At 35.2% G+C, this 16692-nt stretch overlaps 1 protein-coding gene across 1 annotated transcript in view; it reads left to right on the forward strand.

Moving 5' to 3' along the window:
* Nucleotides 1-3028: 3028 nt before the first annotated feature.
* pcp4b (Purkinje cell protein 4b) overlaps nt 3029-16692 on the forward strand; it is a 30439-nt gene continuing 16775 nt past the window's right edge. Inside the window, exon 1 of the mRNA XM_051128509.1 lies at nt 3029-3264. Within this exon, the coding sequence (XP_050984466.1) occupies nt 3256-3264 (9 nt within the window). The 5' untranslated portion in view covers nt 3029-3255. The remainder of the gene's footprint in view (nt 3265-16692) is intronic.

A 16692-nucleotide genomic window follows, 5' to 3' on the forward strand; every position in this document is an offset into this window, starting at 1 on the left:
AGTTAAAGTGCCCCTATTGTGGATTATTAAAGGTCCATATTTTGGTCCTTTAATGTCAACCTGTTGTCCCCAAGGTTGCAAGGTCACATAATATGCATTTATTTTGACGTTATGTGCTCAACGACTCCCAAACAATTCACTCAACGATTCATTTCCTGCTTTGCGTGAAGCTAATCTGCTGTGATTGGTCCGATGACCCAGTCTATTGTAATTGGTCTACTGCATGTAGCGCATGTTGAAAATGGAACGCCCATCACCATTACATTAAACACCCAAACAGCCATGCTATATGCATTAGCCCAACACAGAAACGTATTGATAAAGCAGTGCAGTTTGTACACCAACGTATTGCTCTATTCTTTATCATAACTCCAAGTAATAACAACGACAAACATCCACTATTCACTGACACATTTCTAGACAATTGCGAATGGACAGAAATTGCTGTTAGCTGGTTAGCCAGAGACCTACAAGATGTGCAGATTGAACACAATGCATACAACTAAATGTATATTTTGCATGCTACAGAATACACGAGAGCAACAATTTTTAGAGGATTACTCCACTTTCAGAATAAAAATGTGCTGATAATTTACTCCCATGTCATCCAAGATCTTCATATCTTTCTTTCTTTAGTCAGAAAGTTTTTTCAGGAAAACATTCCAGGATTTTAAGAAATATGTTTCTTATCTAGTGAAACGATCTGTCATTTTCTTTAAAAAAATGTAATATTTATACACATTTTAACCACAAATGTTCGTCTTGTCTAGCTCTGCGATGCACTTGCACACTCTGCACTCTGTTTCAAGACAGTTTTTTTTGTAAAGGGTGTTTTTTGTAAAGGGTGTTTGACCCTTTTTCCATGTTCACTTTGTAAACACTAGGTTGGTACTTCTGCAGCGATGTAGGACGATTTTGAAGTTGGAGGAGAAAATGAGATGGGAGTATTTTGACCCTAACTGAGCTCTAATGGATTTACCCTCACAGTGCGGAGCATAGCATCTTCTTGACTTTATACTAATAAAGGAATCTGCTGTTGTGAGGGAGGGAGGGAAGGAGGCAGAGCGATCCTTCCTATACTCAAAATACTCAAGCTGCATAGGGCCCCCGAAACACCAGGGGGTCCCCTTGCTCTCAACAATGATTTATTTTATAGTTTTAAAGTTTAAAGTGGGCCAGCGTTTATCAAATAATTAACATTAACATAAATTAATGTTAATTATTTATTCAATTAACATGAATGTTAATTTCTTTTAATGTGGTTTTTAATGTCTTTCTACGTAAAAATCAGTCAAATCGTGTAACATGAATGTCGTACAGTGTCTTGCTTGAGACTAAAAAATGAGTTGAGAGCCATAGAAGAGACAGCTGTTTCTCAAGCGCTTTCCATGAGCTCGATTTGAGACAGAGTGAACCACAGACAAATGCGTTTCATTCATTCATTAATACCACATTATACCCAAATAGCATTATAGTTTGTCTTGTTTGTAGTGTGATCAACGTTTGTGTAAGCAGTAGATGTGTTAGGGGAGTAACACGTAACATTTGAATTATATTTTGCCAAAGTGAATGAAATGACTCAAAAAAAGATTTGTTCATTTTGCTGAACGAGACTCAATGGTCTGTGTCAGTAAAATGATCCGAACTTCCCATCACTACTACGAATCACGTGTAAGTTCATCGTCTCTGTATACTGAGTATGGCGAAAAACTCCATCTTATTTTCTCCTACAACTTGAGAGGAGGACATCACTGTACCTTTTTGTTTGTAAACAGCATTTACAAACTTACTTACACTTTCTTAGTCTCTGCGCGTTCGCTTTGTAAACACTGGGTCTGTAGTTCTGCCTACGTTCCGCAAGACCTTTCGACGTGATTCAATAGTACGTAGCGTTGTGAATGTGCATCCCAGAGCCTGTGCTACACAAGCTTTTGTGCTTAAAAAGTAAAACAAATGTTATTTTCCGGAAAAAAATGACCAATTGTTTCACTAGATAAGACCCTTCTTCCTTGGCTGGGATCGTTTGAGCCCTTTGAATCTGCATTTAAACTACATTTTGGAAGTTCAAAATCGGGATACCAATGAAGTCCATTATATGGAGAAAAATCCTAAAATGCTTTCCTCAAAAACCATAATTTCTTCACGACTGAAGACTGAAGACGATCTTGTGTAAATTATTTGTGAATTGTTGTTCTGGAAGTGGACTTCTCCTTTAAGATTCCTTTTAAAAGACAACTTTATACATGGAGCACTTTCAGATTTACAACTTTGCAGGATGTTGTCATTCACTTAGAACTGTTTTACACACTACATGAAAGGTAATTTTCAAAAATCCATAATGGGGGACTTTAAATAATATATCTAAATATATATATATTAGACACACATCAATTACCTAGAATCCAGCACATTGAATCGAATATGTGTGATGACACACGAAGAGATACTTAGATATATGTAGGAGAATCGCAGAGATATTGATTCATATGTAAGAATAGTAACCTAGACGGTAGCATATTGTTTCTGTTAATGTGCTACTAGCGGTTAATGGAAAACCCGGAGTGGATCTAGTGACAAAACGCTCAAAAGGATGGAATTCCAGGTTCGGATTCTGGGTACAGAGTGAATACGCTATTTACAGAGTATTTACCATACTATAAATAGCGAAAGATAATAACCAAAGAAGCAATTGCAAAATCTACCATAATTAGGAATCAGCAGTAAAATTTTAGATACAATGTGCAATAAATAATTACTTATCTATCTTATTTTGATTACTTTATTTTAATTTTACGTGTAGTGTAATTTTGCATGTCTATTAATTAGCTATTTTAAAGGCTTCGAAGTTCATCCAATTAGAAAACAGAGTCTCGGTTTTGTAATTCAAAATAGTCTTCGTGTTAATTAAATTATGTCAAAACTGGCGTTTTCAAGTCCTAGTAGCTAAACAGAGTGTCACACAAATATAATCCTGGTGATTGTTTATCCTCTACTGTCAGGCTGCTATGAAGCTGCGCTCATGATGAGAGGACAGAGACGCAGCTCTCGTCATTACTGTAGGAATAAAAGAGGACAGTAATATTTCAGACAGAAGGGAGGAGATTTGCCGACGGCTCTCCTATTGGTTTAGTGCAACCGTCATGGCATTGAGGAGACGGCTTCATACTTTATAAAGCTCCCTGAGAGTGAGGAAACCACTGTGAACTCCTTACAGCTGAAGTGCGCTGAGGAAAACTCGTAAGACAACACTGAACCATGAGTGAGGTAAGTGCACCTCTAGCTTTACCGCGTTAAAGCAGATCTTTAAAACAGATTCTGATTATATAATATGCATAATGGCTTTCGGCATCTTAATTTCTTTTTGGGTGCTGCAGTGTGTTGCTGTGAATCCTTGCTCAGCGTAGTCTGGATCACTTTAGCTTCTGTACCCACAAATCTTTTCAACTGCTGATGTTTTACGTTTTACTTAAATGAAGTTATTTTATTTCACTTCTCAAGAAGATTGCAAGGTTTTTTTCTCTAACATGCTATAACTTAAAGAAAAAACGTTTATCTGTCTATCTATATAAAATATAGGGAAACTGGGGCTATAGATGTCATACCTTTTAGGTTCTGTTTTAGAATTTCCATTTCTGTATAAATATATACTGTGCATTTAAGCTTTAACTATATAAAGACATTAAATATTTCCACTGCTATTGCCAAGGAGGGAGTGAAGCAGTTGATTAAACACACAGTGACCTTTTGCAAAACCATCACTCAATAGCAGGGCATGTTATCTCTATGGGAACCTTCCATTAAATGGCATATTAGGCTGTTCAGTTAATGGCAGTTCAGCAAAATCTAAATAATAAAATAAAATAATAAAGCACTATAAAAATGAAACTAATTATGCAGAAAAAATATAACATGCAAAAACATCAAAACAGTTTTGACCAATAGATGTCACAAGTAAACAATTAATTAATTTATAAAACCAATGTGACATTTATAAAAAATTAGCTGAGAGCACAGTCTAACCTTTTGTTAAAATCCAGTTGAACCTTGCCGTAATGTATGCCAGTGAGGTTTTATAACATGAGTATACTGTATATGCTTTTTAACAAAAATATACTGGTATTTTAGTTCCATTTTTTAATGTTTATATTTGAGAATGATCTAATAGCCTGTTGGCAGCTTCAATTTGATAATGAAATACATTCTCCTGCAGCATATTGCAGTCTACCTCAACTGCTGGTCTTCTTTGTGTTGCGGACAGCATGGAAAAATAAATCTAAATGCAAGTTATAAAATCATGCATATGTTTGTATATACTCTTAAATAGGATGGACGACATTTTGTGGTACTTTTAACTTAACCAATGTGTTATTCCTGCTAATTTCTACACACAAATGTGTTTATTATAATTACACAATTTGTGTCAGTTATGTACACAAAATAACACAAAACGTTTTAAAACAATCAACACAAAAATGTGTTAAAAATTAACGCATTCTTTTTGAGAGTGTACAAAACCATTGCTACACAAAATACATAGCTATATTCAGTTGGAAAACCCTGGTCTGTTTCACTCTCAGAATACCTGCTGGACATGAACAGAGTCCAGTTACCTAATTTTTGGACTTTTGTCTTTGGTTATTGAGATTTTTTACCCATCAGGAGGGCTGAAAGCAGTAGTGTCTGTCCTTGTTGTGTTGATTTCAGCATTCTCTCTCAGTAAATAGTACATTTCTAGAGAGGAAGTGCTAATTAACTTCAAAGCCATCTAGAAGTGGTGCAGTTGTGACATCTTTCTCCAGCAACACAAGCTAGGTGTGTGCGTTTTCTTGACGTTATTTTCTGTGACCTGCAGTGCTTTTGAACATGATGTGCCAGATGTAACATAGTGAGGGATGCTAATTATGAGAGAGGAAATTAGCATAAACTCAGCCCTGATTTAAGCAGTCAGGTCATTACCATGCGTTCAGTTTGCTTCAAAGTATTAGAGCGTTTAATATCTAAAGAAAAAGACCAATTACTGCGAGAGCTGTGATCAAACACCATATGCCACATCTCTCTGGCTTCTTCTCATTAGCTTTCATTCTGCCTTTTCTTGTAGAAAATGTAGTAGCAGAAAGCTGTTTATTTATTTATTTTTCTATCTAAATATGTTTCTCTCAGACAGTGTACAGCACTCCTTTGCCTTTAAAAGTAAGGTAAAAACATGATCTTTTTATTCTCTCAATACATAGAACAGTATAAAAATATATCAAAATGTAATAACAATTGAGAAGAAGAAAATAATAATCGGAGTGTCAATTTACACTAAGTGCAAATAGCCCACCTTGTTCACAGAAGCTATTTACACTAACTCTGCCCACCAAGATGTGATTGGGCTAGATAACACTACAAAAAACGATTATAAAACAACGGTTCCAGTGGCGTAGGTGGTAAAGCATGTGCGTGCCGTGGTGTTTTTGACATGATCGACCTGAGTTCTACTATTTTGACTATTTTTTTCCTCTCTTTTTGAATCCCATATCACTTCAGAAAGGCATTTGTTTTCAATAAAAATGAAGGAAATATTCGAAAAGTTTTAAAAAAGTATTGGGTAGGATTAGGGAAGGTGTAGGGAAGAAGTTATTGTCCCAGTAAAGTGGCTGCACATCCTTTAGTGGCTGCAGTGTCATAACAAGCGTTGGCATGATTACATAATTTGTAAGCTTTTTTAGTAGCTGTGCAAACGTTCTAGTAATCAAAATAATAAATAATGGCGCCCCCCGTAGTCCAAAATATGTATAAAACATAGATATTTAAAATAAAGGTTTTCTGCTACAAATTTTAATTTACGTTATATTAAGTCATACAAGGCTTACTCAGGGTTCCCTTTAAAATGATCATTTCACTTAGTGCAAATAAAATCAATTGCTATTTGCACTTAGTGTAAATTGCATCTATTGCTAAGAAAATATGCTATTTTCAATTAGTGTAAATAGCATAACCTCTATCGCAACGTGGTCTCTTGGCAAAAACTTACCTGTGGCAACTTTTTCGTGGGACGCAAAATACGTATCAATAAGTACATATCACTGCAGTATCTAAAAGAAATGAACACTAGAGGCGGTAAAACAGCGAGTACTAGTAAACATTTTCGTACACAGTTATGATTAAAGCCATATGTTTCGCTTTCCGGTGTTCTGACAAATTATGCTACCTATCAGAGTATGCTACCAACACTGTATTTCCTTTTAAGGCAAGTCATTTCACTCGGCAACCATCTTTGAAATGCCTCTCGGGCAGACAAGTGCCGCTCCTATCAATTTTGTATGTCTCAGAACGCTGACTGTTTCTACAGCAGTTGGGACTTCTAACGGCAGCTGCAGTGACACGCTGACTTTACTAGTCAACGATTGGCTCTTTCATTAAGAAGGCGGGGCTTCGCGGCCATAATGAGCGCTGCATCTTTCCCCATTCAAAACTTTGCGAGTGACAAGTCTTGGGTATTCTATAGTCTTTGTTTTTTAATACAGTAAGGGTAGGTTTAGGGTTGGGGTAGGTGTACAATACAGGCTAGCACAAATTGTCAGAACACCGAATGTAACAAGCTTGCTCGGTAGCTCAGGCGGCACGGAATTGGGCTTAAGATGTGGAATCCTTGGGTATGAATCCTGTGAAAAACATGACTCACGATGAAAGAACTGAAAGATGTGAGATCAAAAAACAAGCTAAAATGGCATGTTTGCGATTGCAAAAACTGAACTGTTGTAGTGCCACTCAGTGGACATTTCTGTTGGAAACTGCAGTCAATTGTGACCTGCTCAAATGCTACTCGAAACTAGCCCAAAACTAGGCCAATCACGTTTCAGAAAGGGTCCCCTGTTAAAACTTGCGATCCGGGGGATAAAATACACACACATATATATATATATATATATATATATATATATATATATATGTAAATTTTTTGTCAGAGTTCCCCTGGTAAATTCACATTTCAGTATGATGTTATTGGGGTCACTTCAACCCGTGGACATCAAAAACAACCTGCGGCAACAGTGATAAAGTAGCCCAATTCCGCTGGAAAACTCTGGACTTGGCAACAGTGATCCCTATTTACATGTAGTACAAATAGCTACTGCCAAATATAATATTATCTATAAGCAGACAGCTTTCTAGGCATTGTATTAATTTACTGTTGTAGGTAATGTGGCCTTTCTAAAATAACTGTATAATACTGAACAATAGAAGAACAACAGAAGGTAATGTTAATATAATAAAAACCACAAGCAGCAATTTGACAGTATGTTCTAAAAAGGTAACTTTATTAAAATATAATAACTTGTTTTAACTTTGAATGTCACATATAAAAAAATACAGTAAATACACTGTAAAAAACATTTTAACGGTAAGCGACTGTAAGTATTCTATGACTAAAAACCTGTTAATTGGCTAATAGTAGGTTCTCTTACTGTCTACAGTGAAAACCTGAAATAGACCTAATGGATATGAAATGGCAAAAATTTAGTGTCATGTGTATTGCCATGATGCTACCACTGTTGCTGCAGTATTTTCACAGTCAGATTTTGGCTACCACATATACTTTTTCCCCCCTGTAAATTGATTGATTTATTTTTTAAATAATGTATCATTTTTTATACTATGTAAATTATGTAAATTTATCAGCACACATACAAAAGTTAGTTTTAATAATTAAAAACTATTTTTTTTTTAAATGAATTCATCCAACATCAACTGAATTCTGTTTCACAATTAATTCCATTTTTTTAAATTACCATTTTTATGTCCACAATGTTTGAATTGAGGAAAACATAGGGCCCTGTGAATATACTCATCACATGAACAGAGCTGGACAGCACAGATTGGATAGATCAACAGCCACACGGCACATTTAATCTGATTTTGACAACTCCTGAAAAACTGCCCACATTACTCATTTCAAAATGGTCTCCTCGTCTCTCGTCTAATTCATCTCTGACCTCTCCACACATCACTTCCCTCACACAGGATTGCTTTATAACACTCAAAAGGCCTACTACATTTCTTCAAGAAGCACGACGGGATGTCAGAAATCTGATTGGACATGTGCTGCCATGAGCAAGAATATGCCGCCACATCCAAGCGGCCCGCATTTGCCACCAACTTTCTTTGCCCCTTGCAACTGTCTGATGTAATATTTCCATAAACCGAAGCTGTTCTCATTCTGCCTGTTTATAGGGAATATGGAAGTCGGCTCTCATATTACATTTGACAACCATTGTGCACTTTGCAGCAATTCTGATGTTTACTAATATTTGACTAATGAAATAGAGGCTATTTACACTATATGCAAAAAGCAATAGATGTTATTTACACTACATGAAAATAGCGATGGATGCTATTTACACTAAGTGAAAATAGCAGTATTTTTAGCAATATGCTATTTACACTGTGCAAATAGCTATAGATTCTATTTACACTATATGTTAAAATAGCAGAATTTTCTGCTATTTATACTACTTATTGCAAATAATTATCTGCACCTCAGTATTGTAGTATATTATAAAACAGCATGCAATAATAACGTGTTGGGTGTAAATCATAATTTTAATTCAAAATATTATTAAATTATTAAATGGATGCCACCTTACTGGAACAATAAAGCCCTCCCTTTCATTTTTACTGAAAATAAATGCAATGTGATATATGATTTGAAAAGGAAAAAAAAAAGTTTGCGAAAAGGTGGGTTCGAACCCGGGTCGATCGCGTCAGAAAGACTTTGGTGCTAGTGTTGCATGATTTACTGGTACTTAAAAAGTATTGCGATACGGTACGATTCCGCATTTTTTAGTACTGATACTTTAAGAATGCGTTTTAGTAAGAGCCGTATTTCTGAGTGTCTGTGTTAGTGAAGGGCGCAGACGCGCAGTTTTGTTTACTACACACATACACATGACACTTGCTGTGTTTTCAGCCTCTGCCGCCTTAATATATATTTCTTTTGCGGAAAAATATCGTCATATAATGAAGACCCTAAAAATCTTCACAGCAACCCCTCAAAATAAAAGTTAACTTTACAGTCAGAAATATATTAATATATTACTTAATGGAAAGATAGAACTAATAATAAAAAAAAAAAAATTATTAAAACAATGTTTAAGGAATATTTGCCAGAAAAAAACATTTACCAGAAAACTGTAAATACACAGTATTTCTGAAAAAAGAGAGAAATAAATAGCCTATAATGTATATATATATATATATATATATATATATATATATATATTACTTTTAAAAAATTTGCTGTAAATTCTGCAAGTTTCATGATTTCAACTAATTAGACATGCTTTTTAATTTAATTTAAATATGTTTTTTAATGTAACTATTAAAATATAGTCTAGAAAAATTAAAATGAGAATTTAGGAAAAAATAAAACAGGTTTCATAGGGCCCTCTTTATTTCATTTGTGTCTTTGTTTTATTGTAGTTGTCCTTTAGTTTGTTACTTGCATCTAGGTTCTTATTATTAATAACAAATATAAAGTAACAAAAAATGACTATGTCATGATATAAATTGTTGTTGAAATAAAATTAAAATTACTATATCATGAAATAAGATTTGGCTTTATGCTTTAAGCTAACTCATAAATATAGCAAAGATCTCTACATATCTGTAGGCTCGGTAGTTGTTCATCATGTGATTATTATTATTATTTTTTTTTTTAAGGGGGGGATGAAATGCTTTGTTTTAATAGATAAAATAACTATGATCTCCATTTGGATCATCTATTATTCAGTTACTTTTTCTGTTTTCTGTTTTTTCATAGTATCGGTTCAGTAGTTGTGATATTTTAGTCAGGTGTCGTATCGAAGTAAAAATTTTGGTTGTAAAAATTGTGACAACACTAATACACGCTTTACCCTCTATGCCACTGTGGCTAATGATTGACAGTTGTCTTTTTAATATTGTTGACTACACTAATCACACATTGGTGGGCGGAGTTAGTGAAAATAGCCTCTGCCAACAAGGCAGGCTATTTGCACTTTGCCTAAATAGATATTTTGTTAAACGTTAAAAATGTAGATATAAATTTCATTGCTGTAGTTATCACAGTATACTAAGACAGTATAAAAGAAAATAGAAATGTTTATACATAATGTTGGTTGCTTTTAAAAACAGTGCAACAAACAAATGGAACTGAAACATGACTTACATAAGACTATAAAAAAAGACTAAAACATACAGGAGTCTTTCTTGTGTTAGAAGTCCACCTCATGCCACTCTAGTGACGGATTTAGAAGTTAAGAAATCACTGTTGTTATTTCAGTTATTTCCTCTTTTCTTAAATCTCCAAAGCGTAAGCTGTTTCTTTGAACATTTGCAAATGAAGTAGCCCAATTGCCGGGCAAAGCCGCAATAAATTTTTAGTTTGGCCGAAGGCATCAACACATCAGCATATTAAGAAGCTTAAGCAAACAGTGCTGTTATCCAAGCTGGATTATGTGAACTTTGCAGTATCATTCTTATAGCTCTGCATGTTTGGTGGTGTTTGCGAAGGCAAGCGTCACTATAACTATTGCTCATACTGAGTGCTAGGGATTTGTACAAACCCTTAACCCTAAATATTAAAATTCCGGGACCATCTGTACTATGCACATGAATGATGCTTCAAACCATGCGGCTTGTTGAGTAAAGATGTGCTATTGCTTTTATAAGTGATTGTAAACACATAGCAACATACTAATAACCACTTAGAAAAACCTAGCAACCGAACATAGCAGAAGAACAAGGACCAAAGCATATTCACAGATCTGGTTCTATAATATTTGCTATGCTTATTAGGTGCTGCTTTGTTCCATATTAAAGCATGTTGACAGGAAGTACATCAAAAAAGCTATGAATATTTGGATGGTCATTTACTTTAATAAAAGGGTCATAAATCACATTCACAATCTACAGACCGACAGACTAAGTGTTGTTATGAGAATAAATCGTCCCTGTAATGTGTTAGTTTTGCTTTGATTACCAAGGCAGTATTCATGAATTGCATCAGCTCTCGGCACTGGGTTTATAAGATTCCCTGCCGTATGGCATCTAGCACATGCAATGTAAATATGTAAATTGAATCGATAAAACAAACTGACAACTTTATTAAGCCCCTTGATGGTGAGAAGTGAATTGAAAGGTGATAGCAGAACATTTAGTCAATTGAACAATAAACTGGGTAGAAACACTTTTAATAAATCTCTCCTCACCAGGGACGTAGTGCTAGCTTGATTGATTTAGCTTGTTATTTATAAGAACTGCTCCCGCTGGTATGCTCTGTGCCCTATATTATAAAATTAATTATGTGATTAATTTGAATGCTTTTTTCCCCTATAGATCCACTCAATTATTATAGTAATATTTTTTGCACCAAACGTAGAGACAGTATATTAATGAGACTGACCACTTGTCAAGTCACCCACTGGTCTTTACATGATACTTATGCACTGCCTTTGCTTTACACTGCACTTACACATTGGCTGGAGCATTACTTGTGAATAAAAAACAATACCATTTATCCCAGATTTGATTGCTGATTTGAAATATGTTATTGAAATGTGAGTTTAGCAATTAGTATATGAGATGTAGTGCTATGCTGGACTTACTCACAGGCTGTGGGTTTGCTGTCAGGTCAAGGATAGTTTTTAACTGCCTCATACTTGAATAAAAGCCTCATTATAAAGTATTAAATTGTGACACCTTTCAACATTAATATATGCAGAAATGTGCACCATACATTTAAGATTAGTTTGAAATGATCAGAGATATCATTTAAATAAAAAATGGTACATGGTACAACTCAGTTCATTCAGAAACAAAGGAAGACAAATGTGTCACTGAATCATTGGTTCAATCAGTTCATTCAAAAAAGTGGAATGAAACTCAGAATTTGAAATTTAGGATATATTTATGTATAATTAAGTACTCATAATTTGATTTATTTTTTTTTTCAACTGCATCTCACTGCATTCTGCATAGGCTACATCCTGTTGCACCATCTCGGCGTAGTGCTACGTCTGAGACTAAATCTTATGGCTAGTCAGAGGTAGGCGTAAAGTGAAAAGTCACGATTTGCTCGGACATGATTCTTTTAAATTAATTATTGTAGACGCCAACTGTAAAGTTTATGGGCAGGATAATGTGGCCTATAAACAATTATTATGGGGTAGGGGTCAAGCAGCAAGCAAGCAACGCACAAACTTTGCGCAAGAGTTGTAAAAGTGAAAGCAAACAAGAAACTAACACTGTATTAACGGCACAAATTCTCTCAGAGACAACAAGAGACAAATCTACTTTACCATGCTGATAACAGTATATAACTGTCTTAAATTATTCCCTTAATTTTTCTATTCGACATCTTGCTTGGACAATATAAATGCTTGGAAATACTTAACATCTTTAATTCCTCTCATCATTTGCAGCGTTCCTGCCATCCAATAATCGCAGTATGTTTTGTGGTTACTTTTTAATCAGAAATAAAGTAACAGTTTTCAAATTCTGTCAATTCTATCACAAAATACAATTTATAAATGTGTTTTTTCAGCCACAGAAAGACGTCAGTAGGCTCACATTTACCTCAGGAAAGACATTTATTGTACATAAACTCGATAGTCAGAAATAAATAACTCTAGAAAGAAGCATTGTATTACATTCATTATATTTTACGTAACCTGTCGCCTTTATTTTTAGTGTTAGTCTGAAGAAATATGCCATGGGAATGTGCAGGGAGACCTCAGATACAAAAACGTGTACATGTTAGGAATTATTTAGTTAATGAAATTATTTCATGGTGGCTTCATTTGTTACGATGTTTTGAGCAATTCAGTTTTATATTAGTAGTTTTAGCCATTGCAGCGTGGGTGTCGTCTCAGCTATCACTGCGGTAGTTGCGCCTGATCATAGTTTTAGCTGGTGCAACAGGTGTAAATATTTATTGTAAAGTTGGACGTCGCAAAGCCCAGTGTAGGGCTTACACCCAGCTTTTTTACGTCTAGCTGGTGCAACCGGCTGTAACACCTTTATCTGGAAGTGTCCTCAGAAAACATGGACACCTGGTCACTCTATTATGCGTTAATGCTGACAATTTGTTACCTTTTGTTAAACTAAATCAAAAAAGTTGATGCTGTTTAAAGTTAGCTGACTATTTCAAAGGAGAAGTTTCCGTAATGTTAGACAGGGGATCTGGTGACAGCAGGAACGAGGCATTGAGGAAGTGAAACATTCCCTTGTGGTTTCAGCTACGGCTCACCTGACAGACTGCTTGTAAATCACCTCACCTGTGACAGCTGATATCTGTCACTTCATCTGTCAAGCAATCTCGTTCATCTTTAACTTAAACATTGCTTCAGTGCTCCGAGCGCACAGAAGCTCAGTGGATGATTTCCCTCTCAATCTGTTGTTTTGATCACTAAAAACTTGTAGAACAGTCTAGCTATGTTGCAAAACCTACAAGTTGGCCTGCTGTCTATAGAGCACACACACCCATTTTGGAATCATCATGGACCAGTGGCAGTCTAAAGTTGTTTAACAACCGTTGTGAAGTTTTGCGGAAAGTTTCAAACCACCATAACAAACTCTGAATAAACTTTGCTTTGGTCAGATGTAGTTTTGAAATCTAAGTTATCATACCCATTTATTCTTCACTTGAACTTGAAATCATTATATTGGGGCCTTGAAAGTCAACACACCTCTAAACACTGGGTTTCTAAATGCAGAGTCTTGTTTGAGAGGAACCGATGTTAAATGTGACCCTGGACCACAAAACCAGTTTTAAGTAGCACAGCTTTCAGATGACATATAAATCTCATTTTTTTAAAAATTGACCCTTATTTTGTGGTCCAGGGTCATAAATAAGTGAATTTTTCAGACCATCAAATATTTAAAAATATACTACAACTGTAGATCTGACTGACAAATAAGTGTCAATTATTTTCCTTTTCATCAGTTTAAAATGAAGTGCTTGACCTTCAGATATGTTGTTTGTCTGCAAAATTTTAAATGTCCTGTTTTATTAGCATATATTTGCATACAAGATACAGTCTATATATTGTACATGCAGCTTTGTAACCAAAACAATTTTATTAGGCTACTTTTAGGCTATTGAAAAGTGAACAAACAAACACACACACACACACACACGTTTGTTTTTGTGAATTGTGGGGACTTTCCATACACTTCTATAGATTTTATACTGACCAAACGATATTGTCTATCCCCTAACCCAACCCTAACCCTAAACCTAGCCCTCACAGAAAACATATTTGCATCGTTACACTTTCAGATAAACATCATTTACTATTTTTAATCATTTTTTAACATTGTGGGGACCGGTCTCCATGTCAAAAATTTCAGGTTTTACTATCCTTGAGGGGACATTTGGTCCCCACAATGTAGCAAAAACAAGTACACACACACACACACACACACAAAATGCCTGTAAATCAGCATGATTAAACTTTGCTAAAACATCTGTTGCACACAATTTACTTCATCTTTACTAATTTTTATAAACTAAACATGAGAATAACTGTTATATTTCAAGATGAACATTTACTTGACTGTATAGCAACTTTACTTGTGCAATGAATCACCGCTCTGAGATTAGAACAAGGATTAAATTAAAACAGAGTTTATATCCACCTTATTCTTCAATGTGGAAGTAAGCCTATGGGTGAGACTTCTGGTCCATTAGCCGCTATAGGGAAATAAGGAGAAGAATAACAACGTGCAGTAAACGGTAAAACAGTTTGCACTACAAATTAAGATAATACATTAAAGGAGACGTCCACTTCCAGAACAGCAATTTACAAATAATTTTCTCACCCCCTTGTCATCCCAGATGTTCATGTCTTTCTGTTTTCAGTCATAAAGTAATTATGGTTTTTGAGGAAAGCATTTCAGGATTTTTCTGCATATATATGGAGAAAAATCCTGAAGTGTTTTCCTCAAAAAAACGTAATTTCTTCCACTCTTATGGGAAGAAAAATGTGGCAAACATGTAGGCAAACCTTAACAAGCAAACCAGTCACATGTGGAGGTAATAAGGTAATAAAGAGTTCATGCAAAGTATTCTGGGAAATGTAGTTCCTGGAGAAGATAAATGCTGCGTCCGAAATCGCATACTGGTTAAGTAGGTACTACATTTAAATATGAACGTACTACCCGACCGTTAAAAAGTACGTTCTATATAGTATGAATGTGGGTAGTATGAATGGAATTCGGACGTACTACATCCGCCATATTGATGTTGTCACGTGTCATGCGTCGTCACAACAGCGCGAAATTTAAAGAGACTGCTCCACTGCACGAACACCAGCACCGGCAATGTTCGGCGTTTTAACGTTGATTGGACAGACAGCTCAGAGAAGGCGTTGGTCAGCTGCTCGCAGATCACGGCTTCGTAGAGACAGCTTCTAGATTATTTGTCAAATAACGTTTCGATTTACAATGTTTAAACTTTCAATAAGTCATCCGTTTATTTAGATCGTGTTAAACAAGTGTAATTTAATCACAATAAACAACGTTTTTTCCTGAGGTACTTACACTTGAAATGAGCCGCGTCTCCACCTTCCGCCATTTTTCGAATACAACGCATCCTCTCCCGGAGCCTCATGGGATGGGAAAGTGTCCATGGTATGCGTACTACAGAATTCGGGCGGAAGCAGTAGGTCATCCGGGTACTTCTCGCCTACTGAATTTCGAATACTATGAATTCGGACATACTACTCGCCTCGCATACTGTTTTTCGCGTACTATATAGTAGGGAAGTATCCGATTTCGGACGCAGCAAAAGAGTTGGAAGATTGACCTCTGATAAAGATCATAAGCTAGTGGATGTAAAAACTTATTCATCTGCATGCACATGGTTATTTGTTTAAAGTCAGGAATTTACCCTGCTAATTTAAAAAGTTCTGTTCATATTCATTGATAGCAAACATTGAATTGGCTGACAGATAAGACATGAAATCTGAATAAAGATTTCTGCTTTGTAATGTATGCGCATATACACATATAACATTTTCAATCATTTGTTATGATTCTGCATGATTTTGCAGCAGATTTAATCATTAGTTAAATTAATGATTCAATAATACTTTACTCCTACAGAGTAAAGTTTTGAAGAGTCTGAAAAAGATTGTGTTCAATCAGAAAATAAAATAGATGCATCATTATTCAGAGTAAGTGATTTCCTATGGGATCACTGTCTTTATCTATATTCATCTGATGTCACACTTTTAGTTTGGGTTCCAATTCTTTGTATTTACTAACTATTTACTGCCTCAGTAAATAGTTTACTGCCTCAGTAAACCCCTGATTTGCTGCTTATTATTAGTATGGTAGTTGTTATGTTTAGGTATGGGGTATACTTAAGGGATCTAAAATATGGCCATGCACAATAATGCATTATATGTTTTATAAGTAGTAATAAACAGCCAATATGCTAGTAAAATGCATGCTAGTAAGCAACTAGTTAATAGTGAGAACTGGTCCTTAAACTAAAGCGTTACTTATCTGTATAGCATGTGTAACAGTCTTTCATGTTTGCTGTCTATCCTCTTGCTGTTTTTAAGAAGCTTTAGTTCAAGATCATTTCTTCTTGTACAAAAAGGAACATGAGTAATCTAAATGCAATTTGAGTTTGCGGCCTAATTCCATGTGTCTTCCTTGAAT

Source organism: Labeo rohita, chromosome 15 (genome assembly GCF_022985175.1).
Source record: "Labeo rohita strain BAU-BD-2019 chromosome 15, IGBB_LRoh.1.0, whole genome shotgun sequence".
In the NCBI taxonomy this organism is placed as follows: domain Eukaryota; kingdom Metazoa; phylum Chordata; class Actinopteri; order Cypriniformes; family Cyprinidae; genus Labeo; species Labeo rohita.